This window comes from Anguilla anguilla, chromosome 5 (genome assembly GCF_013347855.1).
Source record: "Anguilla anguilla isolate fAngAng1 chromosome 5, fAngAng1.pri, whole genome shotgun sequence".
Lineage (NCBI taxonomy): Eukaryota > Metazoa > Chordata > Actinopteri > Anguilliformes > Anguillidae > Anguilla > Anguilla anguilla.
In genome coordinates, this window is record NC_049205.1 from 14,850,632 (window position 1) to 14,875,806 (window position 25,175).

The following is a 25,175-nucleotide window of genomic DNA, read 5'->3' on the forward strand; positions in this document are numbered from 1 at the left end:
ACATGGCGGGAGGGGGGGGGGGGGGGGGGGGGAGCCGGTAAATTTCCGTTTACATCAACGGCCACCCATCCGTCCAAATCGAATTTATAAATAACATCGATTTATTACATTCCGGCAAACGCGGGCGGGCGACGTTCACAGCCATGACACCAGAGGAAGTCCGGTGTGTCAGGACAGCCGGCTGAATTTAGTTTAATTATTCACACAAATCTCATATGCCTTGGCTGACACTTCAATTAAAAGTGAGTAAAAAATTCAGGGTACCATTAAATACAAGTTGGACCGCGGCCATCGCGAGATCTTGCTTTTAATCATTTCCAGACTCCAACTCCTTCAGAGAACTTCAACAGAAAGTGAAGCTGAATACATGATTAGCAGAATGTTCGAATGAAGACAGCCAGACTGCAAACTGCTCTGGGTTTTTAATTAATGAACAGCGCCTGGCTGGGCTGAATGTGGCTTTGGATAGCCGACCAGCTTGAAGCCCAGTCAAACTCAGTTAAATGAAAACTGATTCGCGGATAAGACAGAATGCCTGTGGAAGTGTGGGTTTGGGTAAGTATCTGATGCGGTGTGTCGGGTTAGGGTCCTCACCAGGTCCTCGATGACCTCTTTCACGGCCGCCACCACCAGGATGAAGAGCAGGGGGACCAGGGTGGTCCAGCGTCCCGTCGGGGAAACATCCGGAATTTGCTGCAGGAGGAGAAAAAACAAAAAAGAGACAGGGGGTCAGAGGACAATGTGTTTTAATTAAATGAAGGCTTCAGCTGAATTTGTGCTGTGGAGACACCCATCCCCCCATTCCCCCTTAAGAAGTTGCAGCTATCAAGGACTGCGCCTCGGTGGAAAGCTTTCAACCGCCTAGCCTCTCGGCCCTGTCGAAAGAGCTCCATATTACTGAACAAATTAAATCAAGAATCCAAGAAGCACTGTGGGAAGTACGTAATCATTTTTAATTGCGGGCACTGCTTGTTTTTTTTTGCAATCACTGATGTCTATTATTCTATGCGTTTTGTGCATACTGTGCTGCCTTTTGGCCAAATCTCCTTTGTAAGCCAGATTCTATCTCAGTGGGAGGGCCTGGTTAATTAAAAGTTCAACAAAGAAATTATAAAATAGACATGGAATATGCTAAAGCGGCATATAAATATTTTGCTCATATTGTACCATTCCGCTTGTATGATGCCAGCAGGGCTTTGCACAAAACCTCAGGCTTTGAATACCAACAGCAATCAAAAACCTACCAGCTTTCTTCCATTAAAAATACATAAAAAACGAAAAGATGGCAGATTACACCTGAGGCAGTACATTTCAGTAAATGGGCAGTCTCCACTCTGCTGAGTTTTGACCTGGTTTCGTCTCAACAATACGTGGTGCATTTAAAATGACAGCATGTGATTTGTGGTTAAGGCCCTGAATGTCAAATCTGTGCATTCAAAAGGAATCGGAAGTGAAATGAATTATAATCTGGGCATTAACCCTCCCTATATGATCCGCAACAGAAAACCCAGTGTGTGCACTGTGCAAAGCTTCTAATAGAGATTTTGAGCTGCTGCCTTCTGTCCGAACCATTAGCTTTATTGTGAAAAAGGACAAAGGATTTCTTTAAAATTTAAACGGCAATCAAGTCCCCTCACGTTTTGTCTGTTGACATGTTAGGATACAAACAAAACACTACTCAACGATTCAGCACGTGTCAAACAGATTTAAAAAACAATGAGATGATAATGAGGATTCGATGCCTGTGTTATCAATATCTGGGGTTGGCAACCTCGTGTTAAGGAAGTTTCTGTTTCCAAAGGCTGCAGCTGTTAGCGATACCGCCCCATTTGACCGCATTTCCTTCTGTCCTACAGGCTAGGGTTACAGTTCCACCACTCAAGATGCGTGGCCTACCTGTAGCCCGTTATTTAGCCATATTCGAGCAAGCGTTCAGCGCATCAGAGCTGAGAGGGTGCAGCCGCAGACTCTCGTTGGTTACTGCGGTTCAACCGGCCCTCTTCGAGATGGCCCCTTCCGTGTTGCCTAGTTACCTGGTCGACCTTGTCAGACCGTTGCATATTTAAAGGCCCCTTTGTTCTTCGCTCCGAGGTTCGGCACTGTGAATGTAGGCGTGTGCCTTAGAACATGTTCTGGTTTCCCGGCTTTATCTGAGCCGAAGCTCTACGCGGCTCCAGTTTAATTTCGGACTTGGGAAGTGCTGCCCTAAAATAAATGGCTATCGTAGCACATATTGACCACACAGAAGGCCTGAGCTCAGGTTTACGCATCTCCCAGGGTAGGGACGCCACTTGGGCTCACAAAACAAAGGGGAGGGTGGTCAGGTGGAGGAGGTCAGGGCACCAAGTATGGGACTCGGTGGCATGACCTCTGACCTCTGACCCCTGAAATCCAGCCTACCTGCAGGAGAGCGATGAACAGGAAGAAGGAGTTGGCTGCCCTCCTGAACTGAGAATACAGAAACCTTGGCAGGAATGTGAGGACATTGTACTTTGCGGTGCTGAAGAGAAACAGGAGAGAGAGACAGACATTCATGTTTGGTGGAAACTGAAGCCAGTTTAGGTTATTACAAACCAATAATGTGGTAATAACATGTGAATAAACACATTTTGCATGGTATATGAATGGATATTAAAGCCATCATAACACAAATCACAGCTACTTTTCACACTAAACTAATAATACTGAGTTTTGGTCAGCTGATTATCATTAGACTTAAGTCAATTAATTGAATATTTACTAACAGGAAGATTATCATGCAGTTTCATTGTAATTATGCTGGATTTTATTAATTATTGACCTTTCTATCTGAAGCTATTTCACTGTGAATAATGCTACAGAGAGTGACAAATAGGTTACACAATTTTCTTGTTACCTTTCTGAAAAGTGTCATACCTTGTGCAGTCACTCTTAGTTAGAGTTATTCTCATGCTGTACAAATACATTTCAAGGACGGCAGCATTAATGCATCAAAGTTCATGCACTCCTGTCAGTCTAACTACAGTGGATGGTGGGAGGAAAAACACAGCACATGGGGCCTTTCAGAAAATCCCATTTACCAGAATTCTGTGCTTGTCCGGTACACTCATACATCATTCACTAACCTTTAGAATTAAACATTTCGAATGACCTACTCCTCGAGCCCTTAAACAGTACTGCTGCAGGAAAATGCCAGCGTCTGGATTTAATGCAGATTCATAGAAGTTTCCAGAAACCATTTTTTCTTTTCTTTTCAGTAATCACAGAAAAAAACCATGGACTGAAACAGAAGCACAGCTTTAGCTTCACATGCATAGCACTATAGGTAAAATCATGAAAAAAGCAAGATATACCTGTACAGGCAAACGTATTGGGACAGACACATAATTTGTTGTTTTGGTTCTGTACACCAGCACACTGGATTTAAAACAAAACATTGAATATGTGGTTAAAGTGCTCACTGTCAGCTTTAATTTAAGGGTATTTATATCCAAATGGAGTGATCCGTGTTTAATTTCAGCTCTTTGTATACACAGTCCCCCATTTTCACCTCCTGGACAGCCTGAATGCTTTGCAGCATGGATTCAACAAGGTGTTGGAAATATTCCTCTGAGATTATGGTCTATGCTGACTTGATAGCATCACACAGTTCCTGCAGATGTTTCAGCCACGCAGATACGGATATAAATACCCAAAATTCTAAAATTAGAGTTGACAGTCCACACTTTCACCTCATGTTCATGATTTCATTATGTCCAATCTGGTGTACAGAGCCAAAACAACAAAGACTGTGTCATGGTCTCAATACTTTTGCATATATATATATATATATATATATATATATATATATATATATATATATATATATATACATACATATATATATATATATATATACACATATATATATATATATACATATACATATATATTCTAACTGACAAAGTGGTAAATATAAAGAATATTTAAAGAATAACTTGAGAAGGGGCAGTTAAGTGCGACAGGGTGACATGAGCTACGGTATGGTGCGTCTGACAGAGCCTGCAACCTGCCCCGGGTCCTGATTTATCCATGTATTACGGCCAGGCAGCACGGCCACTTTGGAGGAGATATATGTGATGATCAGCCCCGGGCTTGCTTACTTTTGGCCGCAGCCAGGAAGAACAAATGCAGCGGGTCACCCCTCTGACAGGGGGCGGGCAGAGAGACTGACAGACACACTTCATCACACACACACACACAGTCACAGGAATATACCAGCACACATACTCCATCGCACACATACACCCGATCACAGATACACCAGCACACACACTCCATCACACACATACACCAGCACACACACTCCATCATACACATACACACGATCACACACATACACATGATCACTGATACACCAGCTGTACCACAGAGATACACACACTGGCACCGTCATAATAACATGCACACTGGCTTCATCAGTTTCCAGAGAAGGCACCCGCAAACATGTCTCCAACCAGAGACCCACTCACAGCCACAGACAGCTGCACACACACATGTAACACAGACAATGACAGACACGCCCAAAAACCGGCAGCTATAGACACACAGGCCTACACAGACTGACAGGCGTGAACACTTTCCACACAGAGAGCGATATGTACACAGACACTGACAGATATGCACACTTAAAAACACAGAAAAAGAACCACCGAGCTGTTTTCAGAGGTGCACACACACCCGCAAACACACACAAATGCACACGCACACACACTTCAGTTAGAGGAGCGTACTGTATAAGCAGGCACACACTGACAGAGACAAACTCTCCGTCATTTCCCCCTGCACCAGGGAACCGCTCACGAAAGCTTCAATGAAGGCGTCCGCTCATTCACACAGAAGGCTGGGGGAAAAAAATCATCTGCGGCTCCCTAACAGCTGCAGCCTGGGTCCACACACACACACACACACACACACACACGCATGCACACACGCACACACACACTCGCTTCCCCTCACACTCATCCACACGCACAGGACAAAGAGTGTATCACAGGGCAAAGAGTACCGCATCTACAGTGCGGCTCATTATGGAGGCCATTCAGAAATTTCTCGTTCACACGCCAGCACACAATCCCTTTCCCCCTAGGATCAGGGAATCCAGGGCATCACTGAACATGACGCACAGAAGGCCAAAAACGCATCACTAATACGAAGAGAGGGGGAGAGGAAGGGAGAGGGGGAGGAAAACGGAGGGGGGAGGACAGAGGAAGAGAGAGAAGCTTCCCTCCTTTAAGGAAGACTTAGGATTGAAGAACTGGGATTTGGCTCAATAAGGTAAACATACCACCATTGCAAAACACTTCACTGTGCTAAAGCGCTAGAAGAATTCATAGCACAAAGGCGGCCATAGCTAAGTGGATAATCTGCAAGACCAATCAGTTTGTGAGGTTCTCGTGCACTAAACCATGAGCAGGGAAGTGTGCAGCATTGAGGAATGCAGACCAAAATGATGTCCACCACTTCCTTACCTTTCTTTCTTCCCCTGCTTGCTTTCTCTCTACCTCCTGTCCCCTAACCCATTCATTTCTCTCTTCCTACCTTCTTAATCCCTCCCCTATATTTTTCTCTCACTGGCTCCATCATTGTCATGCTCTCTTTGCCCATCTCTCCCTCCCTCCATCCCTCTCTCTTTTTACATCACAAAATCTAATCTTGTTGCCAGTTTCGTTCTCACCCGCCCCCCCCCCCCCCACTTTGCTAAATGCACTTGGAGTGACAAAGACCTTCTTTCACGGTCCCTCAATAACAATTAAGCAAGTGGCTCTTTTCATTTTCTGTTTGTGGCCCGCAGACCAGGGAAAGATAGTTCACTTCGACAAGCTGAACGCAATTTCATAACGAATACGCTAATTAAAATTTCAGCGTGGGCTAAAAAAAGTTGGCCTTTTAAAATCCGGCAGGCGGACACCCTAGCTTCGTGCTTGCTGTACTGATGTATAAAGCAGCACAAGCTTATTTTTAAACTTCAAATAAATACAAACTGCAAATAAAATGACTGGGTTTATCTGTCTGAATGTTGGCATTCTGTATCTGTGAGCGTGTGCTCTACAATGCTCAGTAACCTCACATTCAAAGCACTAGCCTATACCAAACCCAGAGAGGGAGGCTGGCCGCTTGTCTGAGGTCAGCTTCTGTGGTGCGGATTTCAAAATGGACGTCACCTCCTCTGACCCCCCATTAACGTTTCAACTGAGAGTGTAATCAGGGCAGACCATAACGACCCAGAAGCAATCCCTCTGATTTGTCAGACAGACACGTTAAGTCCTTCTAATCCACAAAAAGGAAAAAACGGTTCTCCGCTCATTCACAACAAACGGTGAATGGTTGAGCTGATGGGTTTACTTGGTAAACTGATAAAGAAACTCACAGAAATCAAAAACGAAAAAATAAAATAAAATAAATCTCCAGAACACTTAACGCTTGTTTGTGTCTGAGATTTGACAGAACGGCTCATCCCTGTTCAAGAAACAAGGCTTAAGGTACAAGGCTTAAGATGGCGCAAAAGACTCGGGGATAGAAAAGCATCTTATTCAGCTGAAATATTTTTAAATGCTTTTTTTAGAGTGTGTACTCTACTCAGATATGATGTGAAATGGAAAATGGATCAGGACCCAGAAGCCTTTTCTCGCTCCTGATGTTATTCTTCAGGCCAGGCATGAAACCTCAGTCATACACTAGGCAAAAGGAAGCGTATCAGAGCACCATAGATGTAAAAAAACAGATAATGTCCCTGTGCTTAGATTTACTCAATACAGAAACAAAAATACCAACAGCATATCAGAGGTTTGAATTTATAGCAAAAACAAGACGTGACACAATGAAAGCTGTGAGAGACCAATACACATTGAGAAAAGTACAATATTATCTTCATAGAGATAATAATAACATCGGTATTAGTTATCAGTTCATCATCATCACTAATAATCATCATCATCATCATCATCTGCTACCAATGCATTTCACACACCTGGGAGACATCCCAGCCATTGAGTCAGAACACATGTGAAAAGGTAGTAGACCCTAAATGTAGTACTTTGATCATCCATAGTTACAATGCAACTAATGATTCTGACAGTTACTGTTTGAAATCAGTTGCAAGTGTACTGCACCTAGCCAATGTTAGCCATAAGATAGCATTATATCACCAATGATATTGTTTAAGCTTTAATTCAGAATACCATGAGCTAGCCATTACCTGCCAGTTGTCACCAGCCAGCAAACACAGCAGTGGTCTTCAGATTGACATTACATATCACCTGGTCATCACTAGAGCAACAGCAAGCAAGTCACGTCATCTCTTTACAGCTGCGTGTCATTAGAATTAGATCATTAAAAAAGTATCTAGCTGATGTCAACAGCCAGCCGTGCAGGAATTACCCACTGGACAGATTTGTTTGGCTGGTCTGTGCTTTTACCGCAGTTATCAACCTTAACAACTACACAACGGCTTGGAAACTGTAGCCAAGCCATCTGGAGCAGAGTTGTCAGCAAGCCATCAGTGACATCCAAAAAAGGAAAGAAAAAAAAGAAAGAAGCCTTTTCTATCTTTTGCCATCATGTCACGCACAATTAAAAAGATTGTATAAAATTCTTAGCTTTTTATCTGATTAAAAATGGAATGATATGATTAGTATTGTTTACTACTGTGCTGGGGTAAAAACAGCTCAGCGTTTCTTTAAATAACACCTCAGGAATGAAATTCTCCAATGCAGTCAGTCAATCTGTGGGGTTTTACACCTCATATGTAAACAATTCTTTCATAATCGTTATTAGCATGATTTCCCTCAGGAAAGAAAAGACACTGTAGCCTACTGGATTATTTTCTGAGAAAGAAAAGCTAACATAGTGTAGAGCTCAGCAGAGAGACATTAAATATTTAATTCCAAGTCCTACCCCCTAACTGCATTTCTTTAATGTTTAAAGTTGCAGTAAGTTTGTTGTAAAAACACTGTAGTTCATATTTGGTTATATTTCCTTCACATCCTGACCAATATCAATAAATTAAATGGTCTAATAAAAAATATGGTCCCTCTAACTGCCCCAGAGTCTGAAATCAGCCACTCCAAATTTCACCACGCCTGAATCTTAACAACCAATCCGGACAGCTGCCTGTGCCATGCCTCCACAGTGTTGCCAGAGCAAACAGGGTGGGCGGGGCAAGGGCTACAGAGATAACAGCAGAGCATGAATGAAAGAAATTTATGAATCCTAACTGCCACAGGCAGCAAGTGGACGACCACAATAAGCCAAAATAAAGCTTCGGCAACTTCAACTCGGTGAAGAGGAAACCCCGGTTAGAGTGAAGCCCACATAGCTCTGAATTGTCATGTTACACATTCACACAGTGCGGTGTGCTCCCAAGAACACAATGGCAAAATCAAACCTAAGAACAGAACTGGCGACATTCTGGGTTGTATTTCCAAAATTGCTGCAGTGTGGTGAACTTTGCTACCCCCTCAATGGATATGTAAGGGTGGGGGAACGGGGGGGGGGGGTTGTTCCTCCCAGCTCTGCTGATGGTGTGGAAATGGGGAGAACAAGGGGAGTGTCATGCAGTGAAGCACCGCAATGCGCCAACACCCCAGCGCCGCTAGCCCAGGGGGGTCTCTGCAGTGCTCTACGCATCTGAGGGGAACTCCAGCAAAAACCTGGCAACCCACACTTATTATTCAACTCCTTTAGGCTCTACAAAACTGTACAGCAAGCAGCTGCTGCCAAAACAGTTGGGACGGGGGCCAGTGGTACCTCACTGGCCAGCCTAGATGTATTGAATGGCCTGCTCCTTATCAAATGCTCCCATGTTCTTAGGAATTGAATTAGTCTTAAAAGCAGTGCACATTAAAAAAAACAAAAAACTTTTAATTTGATACTTCAGGACCTTCATGGCCTTTGCCTGACTTGGCAGTACAGGCCCTCACCTGGAATGGTCGCCTTACCTGACACGGTTGTTGCAGAACTTGGTCAGCTGGGGCTGGTTGATGAAGATCAGCCTGGCGTCCTCCTGATCGGCCAGAGAGGTCTTCTCCGAGGCGTCCTCTGTCTTCTCATACCCTGAGGGGGGCAGAAAACAGGCGGGAGGGGTGTAAGGAGTACGGAATAAGGAGCAGCGGGCTCTAGTCAGCAGGCCGCATGGTTTGAGCCTCGGGAATTTCTGGCAGGGCGACAGGCTGCCTGAGAGCAATACCCAATCCCCCTTTCTCCGGTCGATAACGGCATCTTTCCCGCCATCTGTTCAGAGAATCATTTCTTTCTGCATGGTTACACCATAAAAAAAAACAGACCCAGCGTATTCTGTCCGAGCGTACGGGATTCTGTTTTACTAAAGCGAATGACCCGGATTGGCCTGTCAGGCTCGCTGATGTACTGAGATCCTGAGATTCGCGGTGCTGGCACGTACTGTAGGCCTCGGTAAAGGGGGAGGGGAATGGAGTCTCCGTTCGTGATGACATCACTGTCATCAGCGTTTTAATTTGATTATAATTGTGACTGCAGACTGAGGAGAGCTTGCGGACTTGCGGATTAAAAAGCTGCAATTGGAACACATGCAAGAGCTGTGTGAACTGTTCTATTCGGAGCTCTGCTAAGTTCTGCACAAAAATGACATCACCTCCCCCCGATACAAACTTGTGAATGATAAGACAAGGACCCCTGGCGCCACAGCACTGTCCTAAAGCCACACTGTTGCCACATACACTTCAATGAGAGAGAGAGCAGAGGCATACAAGAGAGAGGCAGAGGAAGAGAGAGAGAGAGAGAGAGACAGACACAGTGAGAGAGAGAGAGAGACAGACACAGTGAGAGAGATAGTGAATGACAGAGTGGCTTAGGGAATCATGCTTTGGGAAGGGATTATCGCCATGGAGACACGCTGCTGAAGCGAAATCCCCGCTGGATCTGACCCCGCAGGAAATCCTCCGGGAGCTTCCCGAACGCGTCAAACCGCGGTGACGGGAGCGAGCGACCCCGATTACATCACGTCCTCCCGCAACAAGCCCGGTGACGCAGCAGGAACCGGCGGCTACGCGGTCACGTTTTTTCCACGCCGCCATCCCGCTGACGAAGAGGGCCTGTCCCACGGACGAGCTCATCTCCCTCAGCACAGCTCCCTCAGCACAGGTCCAACACAGCACAGCTCACACAGCACAGCTCCCTCAGCACAACTCCCACAGCACAGCTCCCTCAGCACAGCTCCCTCAGCACAACTCCCACAGCTCAGCTCCCACAGCACAGCTCACACAGCACAGCTCGCACAGCTCAGCTCCCACAGCACAGCTCCCTCAGCACAACTCCCACAGCACAGCTCCCTCAGCACAGCTCCCTCAGCACAACTCCCACAGCACAGCTCACACAGCACAGCTCCCACAGCACAGCTCCCACAGCACAGCTCCCACAGCACAGCTCCCTCAGCACAGCTCCCTCAGCACAACTCCCACAGCACAGCTCCCTCAGCACAGCTCACACAGCACAGCTCCCACAGCACAGCTCCCACAGCACAGCTCACACAGCACAGCTCCCACAGCACAGCTCCCACAGCACAGCTCCCACAGCACAGCTCCCTCAGCACAGCTCACACAGCACAGCTCCCACAGCACAGCTCCCACAGCACAGCTCCCTCAGCACAGCTCACACAGCACAGCTCCCACAGCACAGCTCCCACAGCACAGCTCACACAGCACAGCTCCCACAGCACAGCTCCCACAGCACAGCTCCCACAGCACAGCTCCCTCAGCACAGCTCTTACAGCACAGCTCCCACAGCACAGCTCACACAGCACAGCTCCCACAGCACAGCTCACACAGCACAGCCCCCGCTCTCCTCCCGCTTCTCCAAACAAGGATAACCCCAGAAAGAGAGGAGCACGAGTGGGGAGGAAAAAGAGGAGGAAAGGTCCGGTAGAAATGCAGAAGAAGGGGAAGACAGGGAGGCAGACGGAGGTAGAGGGAGCGAATAGACGGGAGAGAGCCGGAAGGGCAGCGGTCTGAAGTCCTGATAGCCTAAGTCTGTGTGAGCCTCCCGTCTGGAGCGCTCAGTGCTAGTGGGCTGGTCTGGGTGGAGAACAATGGCTCTCCTATTTCAGTGTTTACTCCACTACTTGCGTAATCTACCAAACAGCCCTGATCTAATTAGTGTGCCAACATGAGGGCAAGTGCGTTCTTTGCCCACGGCCATATGGGCACTGCTAGTACAAGCACATTTGCACGCATGCCCACACACACAAGCCCGCATGCATGCATACGTATACAAAACCACCTCTATGGCAACTTTTTCTTATTTCCTGAACTCTGACAATGTATTCCTGAGCAACGCACAATGTTTACATACATTTGGCAGAAACATTGGTGCAATATTAAAAGGCCATTTAGTTGGGTTGTCCCCAGTCCCACCTTAAGTCACTATTTTGTTTGTTTAACTCCTTGCTTGTTTCTTATAAGCAGAGAAGAAGAGAAAAAGAAAAGAAAAAGAAAAACACACCTTTATGGTCCTCGATCTGAAAGTCAGACCAGTCTGTGATCCGAGACCGTTATGGAGTCATGGTGCTTTTACAAAACTGAGTATTTCAATCCTTATGAGTAAACCTAGTCCGGCCCTCATAAAATGATCGATTCCAGCCCAGCCGCCCACTCCTGACATCAGAGGTCATTATTTACGGTGGCCTAAGAGAGCAGTCTGGATGCCAGAGAGTTACTCATGAACCGCGCGGCTTTAGTACTGCAACAGGGCAATAATTCAGCGCGGAGCCGCGCGCGCGGTCTGCTTCTTTCCTTCCTTTAACGCGCTAATCGATGTGCTGCCCGAAGCGAAGCTGCCATGGGCTCGGTCGGCGGACCACGCCGCACTCCCATTCCTGCAAGGCTACGGTCGTTTCCCAAGACCATAAAGCAAAGGGTGCTCTGGCTAACGCTGTACAACTTGTCCGGCCAGTCTAAAGTTACGGCGAAGGCTTCGCGGTGAGCAGGAGCCGGGAGCAGGCCTCTCAAAGCCAGCTCGCCAGCAAAGACTCGCCATCAGGACGCTAAGACTTTAAGAGCGCGCCAGAGTGAACGATAAACGTCCAGAGCGATGTCGTTCCCCGAAGCCTGTCAGTGACCTTCCTGGGTTACCTACGGATTATCAAGAGGGAAACGGCCATTTTGTGCCTCTGTCTCTGGGTGGGTAAAAGGTAAAGCACGGTTTTGTTTGAGTCGAGCACAGCACATCAATATTTGTCCTGACACCGCTGCATGAAGCTAGTTGACGTTTTTGGCCCTGAGGCTGTCTGGTAAGAGAAAGAAGAGACCGTAAGCTACAGACTAGCTCAAACAGGGGGCGTGACCCTGACTTTGTTTCATTACTGTAGGTCAGCATGTAAATGCTTGTGATAATAGGCGATTTGATTTTCAAACTCGGTACAGGAACAAAGGCACAGCGCATAAACTATTTATAGGCCATTTTGGCATTTGTGCTTTTTTAAGTGGCAGACTCTTAAGAACCAGCATTCTGAACCACCTACAGTTGGGGACAATGTACAAGCTTCACTGCTCAGTGAGTAGCATTTCTGTACTCCTAGGGTTGATAACATATTAAATCCACCCCAGGGCACTACGGCAACCATTCCTGTAGGGCCAGGACAACTCAGAATGAGATTAAAGGCACCGTCAGCTGCATATGGCAAATCCCTGACTTTAAACCCAGATGGTCACTTCTTGAAAGATCTCAAGACACTCTCACCTTACTGGCTGAGAACAGCACTTTCAGTAGCCTCAGTAAAACCACCAGAGACATGCCAGTTTAGACACCGGACAGGTTCTCAGAGGAAGGTTTGTGAAAGTGTAACACAAACACAAATCTCACTATTCAACCAGCATCTCATAGTTCGCGTATGCAAAAAAACCCCGGTTTACCGCTCTGACCTGCGCTGCTTCTCCCAGGCCTGTAGCAAAACAGTACAAGACTGGCACTCAAGACGAGGAAACCCCTGACAATTTTATCCTGTGAGGTTGAAGACAGAAAAATCTGAAAAGTCTGTGTTTGGCAGTTGTCTCACACCTGGTGTCTTCAGTCTAGTGTACACAAAAGTAGAGCACATGACTTTGCGGAAGTGGAGCAACTATTATCAAAGGTTCCTCTGGTGGTGGAAGCCTTCATGAAACCAAAACTGGGTACACTGATCATATGTCAGAGCAGTCTCGATTGGTCCAATCAAGTCCGTGAGTGATTATGGGCGTTCCCATTATGGCGTTCATGGAACCTCACTCTTGCGTCTCTCGTTTCCACAGGAAAGCAATCCTGTGGTGGGAATAATTACTGCCACTTAAAATGAAGGCCTGTCAGTCTCAGACCTGTCCTGCACCCGCAGTGAACTCTTCACTTTCTCATCAACACTGGTGTCAAGTTTACAGAGGGATGGAAAAAGGAGAACTTTGGCTGGATGTCAAGTGCATCGCTACGGAAAACAAGCCATTGAAATAAGGTCACGCCACCTGATCACACTGCACATGTTACCAGGAATACGAATGCATGTTCACCATTAGCTTCAATACATGCAGCCTACGTACTTCCTTCATATTTTATATACATGCACATACATGTGCACTTTGTCATTTTGTCAGTCACAGTGTGGACGGTTGATCTGTGTTCTATGACCCATCAACCACATTATGTCCAACTGTGACTGTGGATTGCTTTGTGAGCAAATGTAATTTTAGCAATCTACCAATTGCGATTGTCTGTATGACCTCATTTTATTTATGGCCTATATTTAAGAACAGGAAAATGAATACAACTGAAATAATGATTAATAGCGACTGTACTCAAATCAAATAAGTACTTAGATCAAACACAAATCACAAAATAGACTGCCAAAATATGATAGCCATGTAGCCTAGGTTGTGTACCAAAAGAGATAAGGAAAATCTAACCTACTTGACAGCATGTTTCCCGTGTCATAATTATGGAAGGCTAGAAGACGAATCTTAAATCACTGGCAGCAAACTAATTTATTAATATAAAATATGAGCCAAGTCATTGTCTTAAGCGTTAGATTAATATAGTAACAGCATATTCTGTTCAAAGTGTACTGAGCCACCTTTATTAAAATGATGCCAGGATGCCCCAAAGATTACATCGCACTGAGTCTCCGGAAACCAAAAACCTTAATAGAAATCATGAGTGGTAATTACTTTGCCTTCCATACAATAGCTGTCGGATGACTGCAGGACTGGCCTTGGCCTGCAGTTTCTTCAGTGGGAGTGAGAAACACTCGTTCTTTGTGGTGCGAACTCTTGGTTTATTAAAGGAACCACTCAGTTTTGTTGCTGTGGATAAGCTTACCTACCTCTCCGGTATTAGCCTAAATCCTTTCCACTAACAATGTTGAGTGCAGACAAAATCCAACAAAATAGTTCCGGATGTCACCCTGAGACACATCCGGTCACTTCACATTAACAAGCCTTTTAATAAGTTACCGCTGGTGAATGACTGACACAGACTCTCCAGCCTGTCTGCTTAGATGTGCAGCAGTGTGTCTCTGACAGGTGTCAGTCTGCAGAATACGGTCCATCGGATTGCATAGTCCGATCTGTTTAAATGCAAGGCAGTCAAGCTTAAAAATCTAAAAATGTGTAACCACATGATTAAAATGAACTAATCAGAGAGGGTGCTATGTAAGTGTTCATGACTAGCAAATGAAAACCTTGATAATGAGGAAAGAAAACAACTTAAAACCGCCTGAACATTTCAAAAACGTCATGTAGAACACAAACTTATGTGTGAAGTAGCAGATTTAAGATCTGGATCCAGAAAGAGCTGATGCCAGGCAATGCTGGTATGACATCAGAAACTTCAAATGTTCCCAGAGGAGCTCCCAAAATAATACACAGATGCAAAATACAGCGATAACATGGTTTATGGACTGGCACTGTGTATAGCATGGATGGATAGCTATTACAGATACTGGCCATTTGTTACATCCAATATGATGGCAATGCATGACTGTTACAGCTACCTTACAACCTGCAACACAACTAACACCTTTTTAGCATAATTATAATGTAATAACTGAGCATAATGTAATTGCATATACTGTAATAAAAATGTAATAAAATTATAATGCAATAATCTGCCTACAATAAAATTTTGAGTGGATAACTTTTTACGTATAATGTTACGTAAACACATTACACACAAAAAGCTATGCTCCTCTTGGCTGTCCACCACCAGGATTAGCAACCCAAGTTACCCAAATTATTACGCCATGCGCACGTTTTTATTACATTATAGGAAGATTATTACATTATGAGTTTTTATCACTTTTTAAATTACATTTTATGTAGTCATTACATTATGTACCATTATTACATTATGAGTCGCTACACACATACTGACAAACACACTAAACATGCATTAATGCAGCGACGTACGCTATGCAGCTCAATGCCTGCATGAACCAGCTGGCAGACCTCATATACTTAATCATCCCTCTCATACAGCACGTCCCATTAAAAATATGCATGGCACTTGAAAGGGATACAGACCCATGCTGCCTTGTGGGTCTCTTTGATTGGCTAATTCCACTTGACATGCTGATTTCTCCTCTAGTTTAGGGGGCGGAAATCCCAAAGCGATAAACTCGCCATGAATACGTCTCCCCACTCTGAATTTAAACATGGCTGAAAGGAGGAGACAGCAGCACGTCACAGATAGTGTTTTTCTGCGGGGTCGACATCAAAACCCTGCTAAAATGAACGGCTTTGAAGCTCGCTCCGCACATTCGGGGTGCTTGGAAACGCAGCTAGCGAGAACTCTTTTTGTTCTCGGGCCAACGAAACAAGGACACGGCTCACAGGACTCTCCGGATGGTAACTGAAGTAGGACATCCTGTCACAAAACTACTGGACTGTGCTGAATATTTCACACCGCTTACCATATCGTTAGCATTTAATCATTCTAGTGAACTGCGACAATGCTTCAACCACACTCAGCAAGCCAGTGAATCGCTGCTGCTTCAGTGTACGCAACACACACGTGGCTCTGATTGCTCTAGTTCAGGGGTGGCACACCCGACCCTGAAAGATTTCTGACTCTATTAAATAATTTCAATCTTAGATCATGAACTGAAATGTAATCCACTCATAATGATTTCTGATGATATTCTGAGTGTATAAAAACAAATAGTACACATGACCAATGTATCGGAGTTCCACATCAAAAAATCCTGTTTGAAACACATTTGAGGCACACTGTTTATGTTCAATGTTAAAATTAAAGAGACCTGTTACATGCAGTAGAATAACTGGCACTGATTTGCACCGAGAATTAGACCAGATTTTGGCAGATGTTACTGCAGCCGTGTATGAAATGCAATGTTGAAAATAGCATTAGAGTGCAATGATCAGAAACTGAGTCTCAAAACACCTCCCGTTCGTACTCCCACGCAGCCTAATGTGCGAGACAAAAACATTGCGCACTAGCGACACGTTCCATGTGAAAAATGCACAGCCGTGACCAGCGTTACACCACAGCAACGCGCCCAGAAGCGGGGCCCATCTAGAGAGGATGTCATTCCCAGAAAGAGACTTTAATCTGGTTTTGGAGAGCACTCCAGCGGTGTCACAGATGGGGCGTACCGAAGGCTAGCGCGTCGGCACCCAGGTTCGAGGGCCCCACTCCAAACCCGGAGAGGAGAGGGGTTGCTGCCAGATCTCACAGCAGAGAGCCTCGCGCGGAATAGCGGCCGAAGGATCAGCGCGGTACGTGAGCAGGTCTGACGAACGGCGCTCAACAACGACCAGTGGGTGGGGGGGGGTTCTGGACCATAAAATGGGCACAAAGACAAGGCTTTTGGGGGGGGGGGGGGGGGGGGGGGGGGGAGGGCAGGGTGTTTCAGTTACGATTGTTTGTGCGGTTGATGTGACACGTTTGCCAGACCCGTGCTGAAAGCCGATCGCCATGGCGGGCGAAGACGGCCGCACCTGCAACCCGTCGTCGGTGTGCCATGGCCCCGCCCCCGCGGACCCTCCTATAGAAGTCACTCCGCTTCCCTTACCGCCATCTGCAACGGTCAGAGGGACGGTACAGGATCAGTCATCGGCTGTAACTGGAACCCCGCGACTGTGACTGAACGTTTAGAAGAAAGCGCGTGGCTATCGGGAACCGCAGTGATAGGAACCGTGACGAACGCTTTCCAGTCGACCGCAGTAAAAAAAAGAGAAGGGAACTGAAAACTAGCAGCGTCATAAAACCCTGTAATCGGAGATGTCGTTCGGCAATTCCCTGCTCGCCTGCGATATGCCCCGCCCCCTCCTCTCCCCACCCCCCGTCTCCCTCCCGTCTCCCATATGAATGCGGGGAAACGGAGTGGAACTCGTGTCACGCCTCCTCCGCCTCGATCCAGCCTCCCCCCTCCTGTATCGCTCCCGCCCGACTGCGTCACACCATCCCGGGGAATTTCGGGAGCGGGGTGCCGGTGCTTGTTTATCGTTTGCGCCTCGGTTTAGAGCAGGGGCGCTGCCCGCTACCTCTCGCCGGCTTCAGTGGTGAGATTTGGGATAAAAATAGCCCATCCCCACCAGCCTCACCGTCATAGCAAGGAACAGGATGGGAGGGGCAGGGTTACTCAAGTTCAGCCTCCCCAAGCTGGGGGGGGGGGCACATTACACAACGGCTAGCCCGGCACTGCAGAGGGAGGGGGCAGGGTGGTGGGGTTGGGCTAGGTGTTTCCCCCATCGCTCTATGATGATGCTTAGCTGGTGTTCGGCAGCAGTGCATTGTGGGAAAGAATGTTGCGGTGTGCCAGGGCATTGCAGAGGCCGGAAGGAGGAGGGAAGACAGGCGCAGCACCAGGACATAAGGAATACGGGCAGGGGATTTTTTATTTTTATTTTTTTAAGTAAAAATCTCAGAATATGGGAGCGGCTGCAGTCAGTAGGAAGGGAACTAGGCAGGCTTGGAATGCAGACCGTAACAGTGTGCATTTACAGTTACGGTACTTCTGATGTCAACCCCAGATATAAATGAATAGTTTGGCTATATAGAAGCTTTAATAGGAGAGATGTTGACGAGGAAAGCAAACAGGTCTGGGATCTTGTATTCTGTAAACAATGTGTGTACAGAAATCCCAGAGAGAGGAGGTGGAGGAGGGTGGTGTAGGTGGGGCTGCTGGCGGCGTAATGCAGTCACGGGTCACATCAGGGCCCTGTACACTTGCTAATGCTTTAGCTCTGGAACCAAAACGCTCATTAAAATTCAATTATGAAACCTCAGAACGATAATTACCTCCTCGTATGGATCGACCGTCCTCGACCCCGCCCAAACCGCTGCCCTCGGAGACAAGAAGGACCCAGGAGAGCCTGCAGGAACGCCCTCTCCGTGGAACAAGGGGGGAGATTTTGAGGGGGGAGTTTCCACGGCTTCCGACCTACTCTGTCTTCTTGTTTATTCGTGTTTTTTTTGGTTTATTTTAGAGCCTGATGTCCAGATGCATTCTATACAGCCGACGCCTGTAACAGAATTTGGAAGGGAGGGCGGAGAGAAAACGCGCCGCTTGGCGGGACGACACATGCGTGAGCTGGGATCGAGCTCCCGCTGAAGCCGAGCTGAAGTTTAAGGGGTCGCCATGGAAACCGACACATGATCTAAAGGTCCTGAGTAAAAAAAAAAAACGAAATTAGCCCCGGCTGTCTCTTCGCTTCCCGAAGCGAACCTCTTCGGTTCTGCGGGTGTATATCAAGAGCCATTAGCAAATAAGCTAAATAATAAATCTGCAAATGGACCACTCCGCCTAATTCAGCCACCCCTAAACAAATTAGGAAGAATGACTGGCCAAATTAATTAGAGCCGCGCGCATTCTGCAAGCAGCGGTAACGCGGTGATGGACAGCCAGCCCTCGCGGCTACAGACGTGATTGATGCGCCAACTCAAACCGAATGAGTTCGCAGAGTGGAACAGAGTGTGTGTGTGTGCGTGCGTGCGTGCAGGTGTGCCTCTGTGTGTGTGCACAGGTGTGTGTGTGCAGGTGTGCCTCTGTGTATATGCACAGGTGTGTGTGCGTTTGTGTGTGTGCACGCGTGCGTACACAGGTGTGTCTGCATGCATGCCCCTTCCTCAGTGCAGATGATCCGCCACATCGACACTGAAAGGCACCGGTGGTTTCTCCATGAAAAGATCGAGCACCACCTGCTAATCTCCACAAAGCGTGCGTTTAATGGACTGAAGCTAACAGCGCACCGTCCCCGCCTCCCCCCTCCCATCCCACATACACTTCATTACAAAGACACAAAGCAGCTAAATGTCATTTCCATCGGACTCGAGCGACTCGCACAGCTTAAAGTACAATGACAAACATGACAAAATGACAAAAAAGTAACTTGAGTCGCAGACAGCAACTGCACTGGCATTAATCAAACAACAACCAGTAGGTCATTGTAAAGCAGGGAAACCTTGTTAGCTGGAAATGGATTTTTTTCTCCCACCCTTAAGGAACGGTCCCTGTGTGTATACTAAAAGCATTAACATTTAGTGCTTCTCTAAGCCCAGTCACTTTAAATGAACACAACATTAACCTGGAGGAGATCTCCATTATCCTGGTGGTTTAGCCAGGGATGAAGGCCCCTCTCTCACAGAAACAAAGCATGGTGCAATATAATGCAAATATGTGGACAAAAGAAAAAAAAATGTGATACACAAATTTCACTATTTTTTTTTGTTTTTGAAAAACAATTACAATTTCTAAAAGTCGATATGTCGGCCAACATATCATCATATTGTGAAGTGTCACAATATACGAACAAAAAATAAACAGAATACAATTTATATGTCAAGATACAGTCGTTCTATCTCAATATACTGGCACTGCATTGCGAGCGTTTCCCAGTGGAAATATCCCTTCCACGGCTTCTGTACGTATCTCCGAAGACACGCGGCGATCAGGTGACTGAAGCTCCGGCTCGGTTTCAGATCGCGCGCGGCTCGTTTCGCAGGCCACCCCGTGTTTCTCGCTTCCTACGACTGCGTGGACGTCGGCGTTGTCTTCGCGGCGCCGCTGCCGGCCGCACAGCGTTCGGTCGTGACTGGCCCCTCCCACACATCCACTGGGGGGGGGGGGAAGAAATAGGACCCTCTCTCCATGCAGCTCTGCGTGTTCTACTTACATTTCTCTCATCTCTTTAAGACTGCTGGGAGAGGCAGGCCAAGCCATTGGACTCAGACTGAAAGCAAAACTGAAGACTGACCTGGCCTGAGACTAAGTTATATACACATTTCTTGTGTATTATCCCAACTGTTGAAAAAACAAACAGGGGAAGCAAATGACAGAGGGGGAGTGTGGAAAGGGGAAAATATGGTCCAGAGATGCGAAGGAGTCTAGAATCGCCAGATATTGCGTGGAACTGTGTTTGCCTGGCGGTGTAACAGCAATAGGTAGGTGTGCAGGGTGAGTGAGCGGGGCGTGTCTGCTACATCGGTCTGTACATCGGGTAAGAAATGAGTCCTGAGCTCCCCTAAGCCTGACGTCTTTATGGCCCAACCCGAACCACCCTGACAAGCTCTTCCCAATTTATAAGCCCAAACCCAATAGAGCCAGAACACTGAAATAAACAAGCCAGCAACACAATGTGGCACAATAAAAAATAATGCAGTGTTTCCCACAGGAAATCTGCTAGTGAAGGTGTTTGAGGAACAGGCTTGGGGCAACACGTCCGCCAGCTGTTAACAATGCTTGACAACATGGCGCAAAGCAAATATTTCTATTTGCTTTCAATAATCAATCTTTCATAGCATATCATTATGCACAAATACAAAATTAAAACAGTAGTTTGGAGCTTTCTTGCTTATTTTTAAACATGTTTTTCCTTTCGTTAACGTGACATCAAGTTGGTTGCTTGCACCTTGCCAACTTGACGTCACAAAGTATTCTTGTAAAATAGAGGAATAATTTACACAGTATTTTAATTTGTTTGTATTGATCAAAACTGGCTAGCCAGGAAACTTTAGTGTTATTTTTCTTCTGTTAAATGTTACGTTAATAGATTTATCATTCCTGTGCTGTCAAATACAGTGGTTTTAATTTGCTAGTTGAGCATAACGGTACACTACAAAAACTCAAGGCTTCGTGTCACTGTCGTCAATCTTTAACAGCTGGCAGAAGTGTCGCTACGCTACATTTGTAAACATCCGGGCTGGCAGTGGACCCCGTACCCGGACCAGATGCAGATCCAGAGCGCCACGGCGGGTGCTCTGCACCGTGTTTCACAGAAATTTCGGCTAAGGGAGTGCGCAGTGCGTGGGACGGAGGGAGGATGCGGGCTGCCAAAGCACCTCTGCAGATTTGGCAGTTTCCCCCCAGCCTGCCGCAAAGGACGAGGAGAGGCCTGTCAAATTTAATAACACCTCCTTAACACAAACGAGGGTGCGGGTTGTCAATACACAGAAATAGATGAGGAGAAGAAAAGTGTTTTTGTAGAGAACGTTGGCGAGGACGGGAAAAAAAAACACATAATGCGCAGCCTGTTGTGACGCGTAAGTCACTCAGCACAGATAACGTCTTATAGAACGTATTCCTGAATGCAAACTGGCAAAATGTTATGTGGGCATATTCCTAACTACAGTTCATTTTAAAGGGAAAATATTAAAGGTCATTACATATCTCCACTGACAGAAAGACAGCAGATCACCTCATAGGCAGACAGCTACACGTTTTTTTAAATGGATCGCCATGTCAGCGCCAGCCCTGAAAGGGACTGCTCCCGACGCGACTTTCCACGGACGGCGCATTTAATGCCGCGTTCAGTCAGCGGTCGCAGAGCCCCAGATTAAATGCGCCGGATGCATTTCGCTCCGCTAAATCACTAAGGCAAAACGAGCACGTGCAACGGCAAGCAGCCACGAAACCTTTTTATTAAACGTGAGTGGCAAAGTGCTACGGGCATACATCAGGTGGTAGGAGGCATAATGAAAGGTATTCTCTTAAAGGTTTAAGAAATGGACCCTTATGTAGATCGATGATCTCTTGCATAGGAAATGTAATTTGGAAGAAAAATGGATGTTGCGCTGCGCACCGTCCGGCCTGAGTGTACACCCGCTCTCATTTGAGCTATTCAGTTATGAGATCTCACAGACTTCTGAGGCTAAGCACTTGAGGCTCCAGTCCATGTAATGCTAACATGAACTAGCGTTGCTATCGAGGGGCCTATGCCTTCTGGCTGAAAATACTTTTTAACTCCTCTTTCACATTGATTTTTTACAGCTACACTAAGGGTCTCAAAATTTATCTCACATATAGGCCTACCGTTTTCAAATGATTTGTGCAAAAAGCTACAGACAAAGCTGTTTCTTGAATGAGCTGAAACAAAGGGGGGGTGGGTAGGAGGGAAAAAAACAGAACAAGTTTTATGTATATTACAGTATGTGTTTGTGCGCGTGTGTGTGTGTGTGTGTGAAAGAGAGAACCCCACTAGTCAGCAAAACTGGAGGACCCCCCTTCCCAGCATCCATCCCTCTGCAGCGAAAGTAGCATGGGCTGGAGGCTGCAATCGCAGGAGATAATCTCCTCCTGTTTCTGTCTACCTCAGGAGGGAAAGCTTAACCTATCCCGGACTGCGGCTGCACCGTCGAAACCCAGGCTGAGACGACAGCAACGGTGCCCCCCCCCCCCCCACCTGCCGCTGAACGGGGATGTCCTGACCCAGGGTGACAACATTAGAGGATTAGTCTAACTAAAGACCAGAAGGAGGGGGGACCTGTGTGGGCTTATAGGGGAAGCCCGGATGATGAGGGATCTTTACATAAAAGGCAGAGGATGGAAATAGAGCAGATAACAGCTCCCACTGAGTAAACACCAGTTACTCACAGTTTAACGAGGAGATTAAAAGTATACACAGTCCCTTTCTGAAAACACCGACATACTTACACAGGATCGATAGTACGATCAATAGTTTTTTTTAACTCTATGTCCTCATCTGCAGTAATCTTTTTTTCCCCTTTTTTTAAGTATCATGCAACATAAACACAGTCAGATTAGCAGATTACAAGTTATTAACTTGGGTCAGCTAGTTCTGGAATACAAGTAAATCCAGAAAAACCTCTTATTGACTTATGAAAAATTAAAGAAGCACAAAAGAAATTTAATATATTCCAACTCAATACACTGTAAGAATATCTCTGGTAACAAAGATTAAAACTTTGGCTACCCTCTCCAGCAAATTCACAGATTGAAGCTGTCCCTTCCCCCCACCCCTACCCAACCCCCTTGAAATTTCTCCCTCAAATAAAACCCATCCTCATTTCGAGTGAATGCTTTGTCACTTCTTCTTTATTTCAATCCAGAGTTCTAAGCCTCTCTCACCGTCGCCATGGCAACCTCTGGCAGTGCCACGGCTCCCTGCTGCACTGTTGTGAGAGAGGGAGGGCCGGTTTGAGATCTTGCTCCGCGCCGACGTGTTTCTCAACGATGCGGGACTGTCTTTAAGCCCAAAGAGATTCAGCAAGGAAATAATGTTGACGCTACGTTTGCTGCATTTTGTTAAACTCCCGTGATTGATAGCTGCCAATCTTGTAGAACTAGCCACAGAGGCTGATAGCACTTGTTTTATGTAAAAAGCAAAGGCACCTTTGTTATCTTTTCATGATTTTTTTATTTTACATTTTTAAAGTCAGTGGCCTTCTCTGTTTATCCTAGAAAACCTTCCATCTATAGGAAGTTTTAATAATTTTCCATCTCTATCAGTTCGAAACATTTTGTCCTTGTAGAAGTGAGATTAATACTTATGAAGCTAGCTGAACTAAAGACAATACATTAGCTGCTGACTATTAAAACTTTAGACGTACAAATATGCGTCCTTCCCTGTTCATCCTAGGAAACTTTTAAGAACTTTCCATCTCTATCAGTTTGACACTTTCTCTCCTCATCCAAGTGAGATTAATACTTATGAAATCAGCTGAACTAAAGACAATATATTAGCTGTTAAAAGTGTTCCTTAGACTTGCAAACAGCATAGTACCATGTTCATTCAGTGAGACAATGGTGCGGTACAATGACATCATATTAAATGACATTAATTTAATAGACGCCCTTATTCAGAGTGAATTAGTACTTTTATGTATTTAAAAAAAATTCTGGTGAAAAAACATCAGAGGACACACAAGAAAGAGACAGAGAGTGAGAGTGCAAGTGAGTGAGAGTGAGAGTGAGAGTGAGAGAGACCCAGTCCTCTAATGGCTTCACTCTGAAGTGGTTACCACCAACGGGCTTTGGCATGACTTGCCTTGATCCAGGTGCTTGGACAGACAGAAATATCCGTGACTGTGTGCTTCCTCTCACAGAAGATTGGAACAAAGCAAAGATGGCCCCTTACTTGTAAACATACTTCTTTGCTTCACACACGATTCGCTGCCCCACTCCTACTGTTACCGAATCGAATGGCAAGGCGACTGTATTTCACACACCCATTAAGCCTCGTGTCTAGATGTGAAACTCCCGTGAATGAACAGAGCGGGCTTAAAGCTTACCTCTACACGCAGTCAGTGAAGGTGGAATTACTAGAACGGCCCAGCAGGCCCAATTCCCAGCTGCGGGAGAGGCAGGAGACGGGCGCAAGCAAAAGTAATCGGCCTGGGGCTCACCTGTGGCTCCTGCGGACGAAGCAGGTGGCCTCCCGCGGCCTGCTGCTGGTCCTCTCAAAAGGCACGACGGGATGCACCTGAAAGAGGACTTCCCACGTCGATTGCTTCCACGCTCCAGTCTCCTTTCTGCGCTGGAAAACTGCTAACGTTTTTTTCCCCTGGCCCTATACATGGAGCGGCAAAAGTGTCAACCTCGGTCCCTTTACGGCGCTAGCGCGAGATGCTAAAAGCCTTTCGGACGGAGGGATGTGGATTCCTCAGGGTCGTCTCCGGCCAGGATGAGTGTAGAGCAGATAAGTAGAGTGGCTATTAACAGCAACAGCGGCACTGTGATGTGGGGGTAGGGATGCATGAGGAAAAGCACTTTTAAACATGCACGATTATGCGTAAGTTTTATAATTAACATATTTATCATATGAACCATAATGTAGCAAGACGCTTCGACCCAGTTCCTCTACAACACACACACGCACAAGCGCACACGCACACGCAAATGAACACAAACAAACATAGCGTCACGTTTGATGGCCTGCCATCTCAACACATTTCAGCTTGCGGTG

General features: G+C 46.3%; 1 protein-coding gene across 4 annotated transcripts in view; it reads right to left on the reverse strand.

Moving 5' to 3' along the window:
* The window catches only part of LOC118226748 (phospholipid-transporting ATPase IA), a 124,560-nt gene that overhangs the window by 93,876 nt on the left and 5,509 nt on the right, over window positions 1-25,175 (reverse strand). For all 4 annotated transcript variants that reach the window (XM_035416588.1, XM_035416585.1, XM_035416589.1 and 1 more), the window contains exons 2-4: window positions 8,958-9,072; window positions 2,401-2,500; window positions 595-693 (exon numbers count right to left, since the gene is read on the reverse strand). In XM_035416588.1, coding sequence (XP_035272479.1) covers window positions 595-693; window positions 2,401-2,500; window positions 8,958-9,072 — 314 coding nt within the window. The remainder of the gene's footprint in view (window positions 1-594; window positions 694-2,400; window positions 2,501-8,957; window positions 9,073-25,175) is intronic.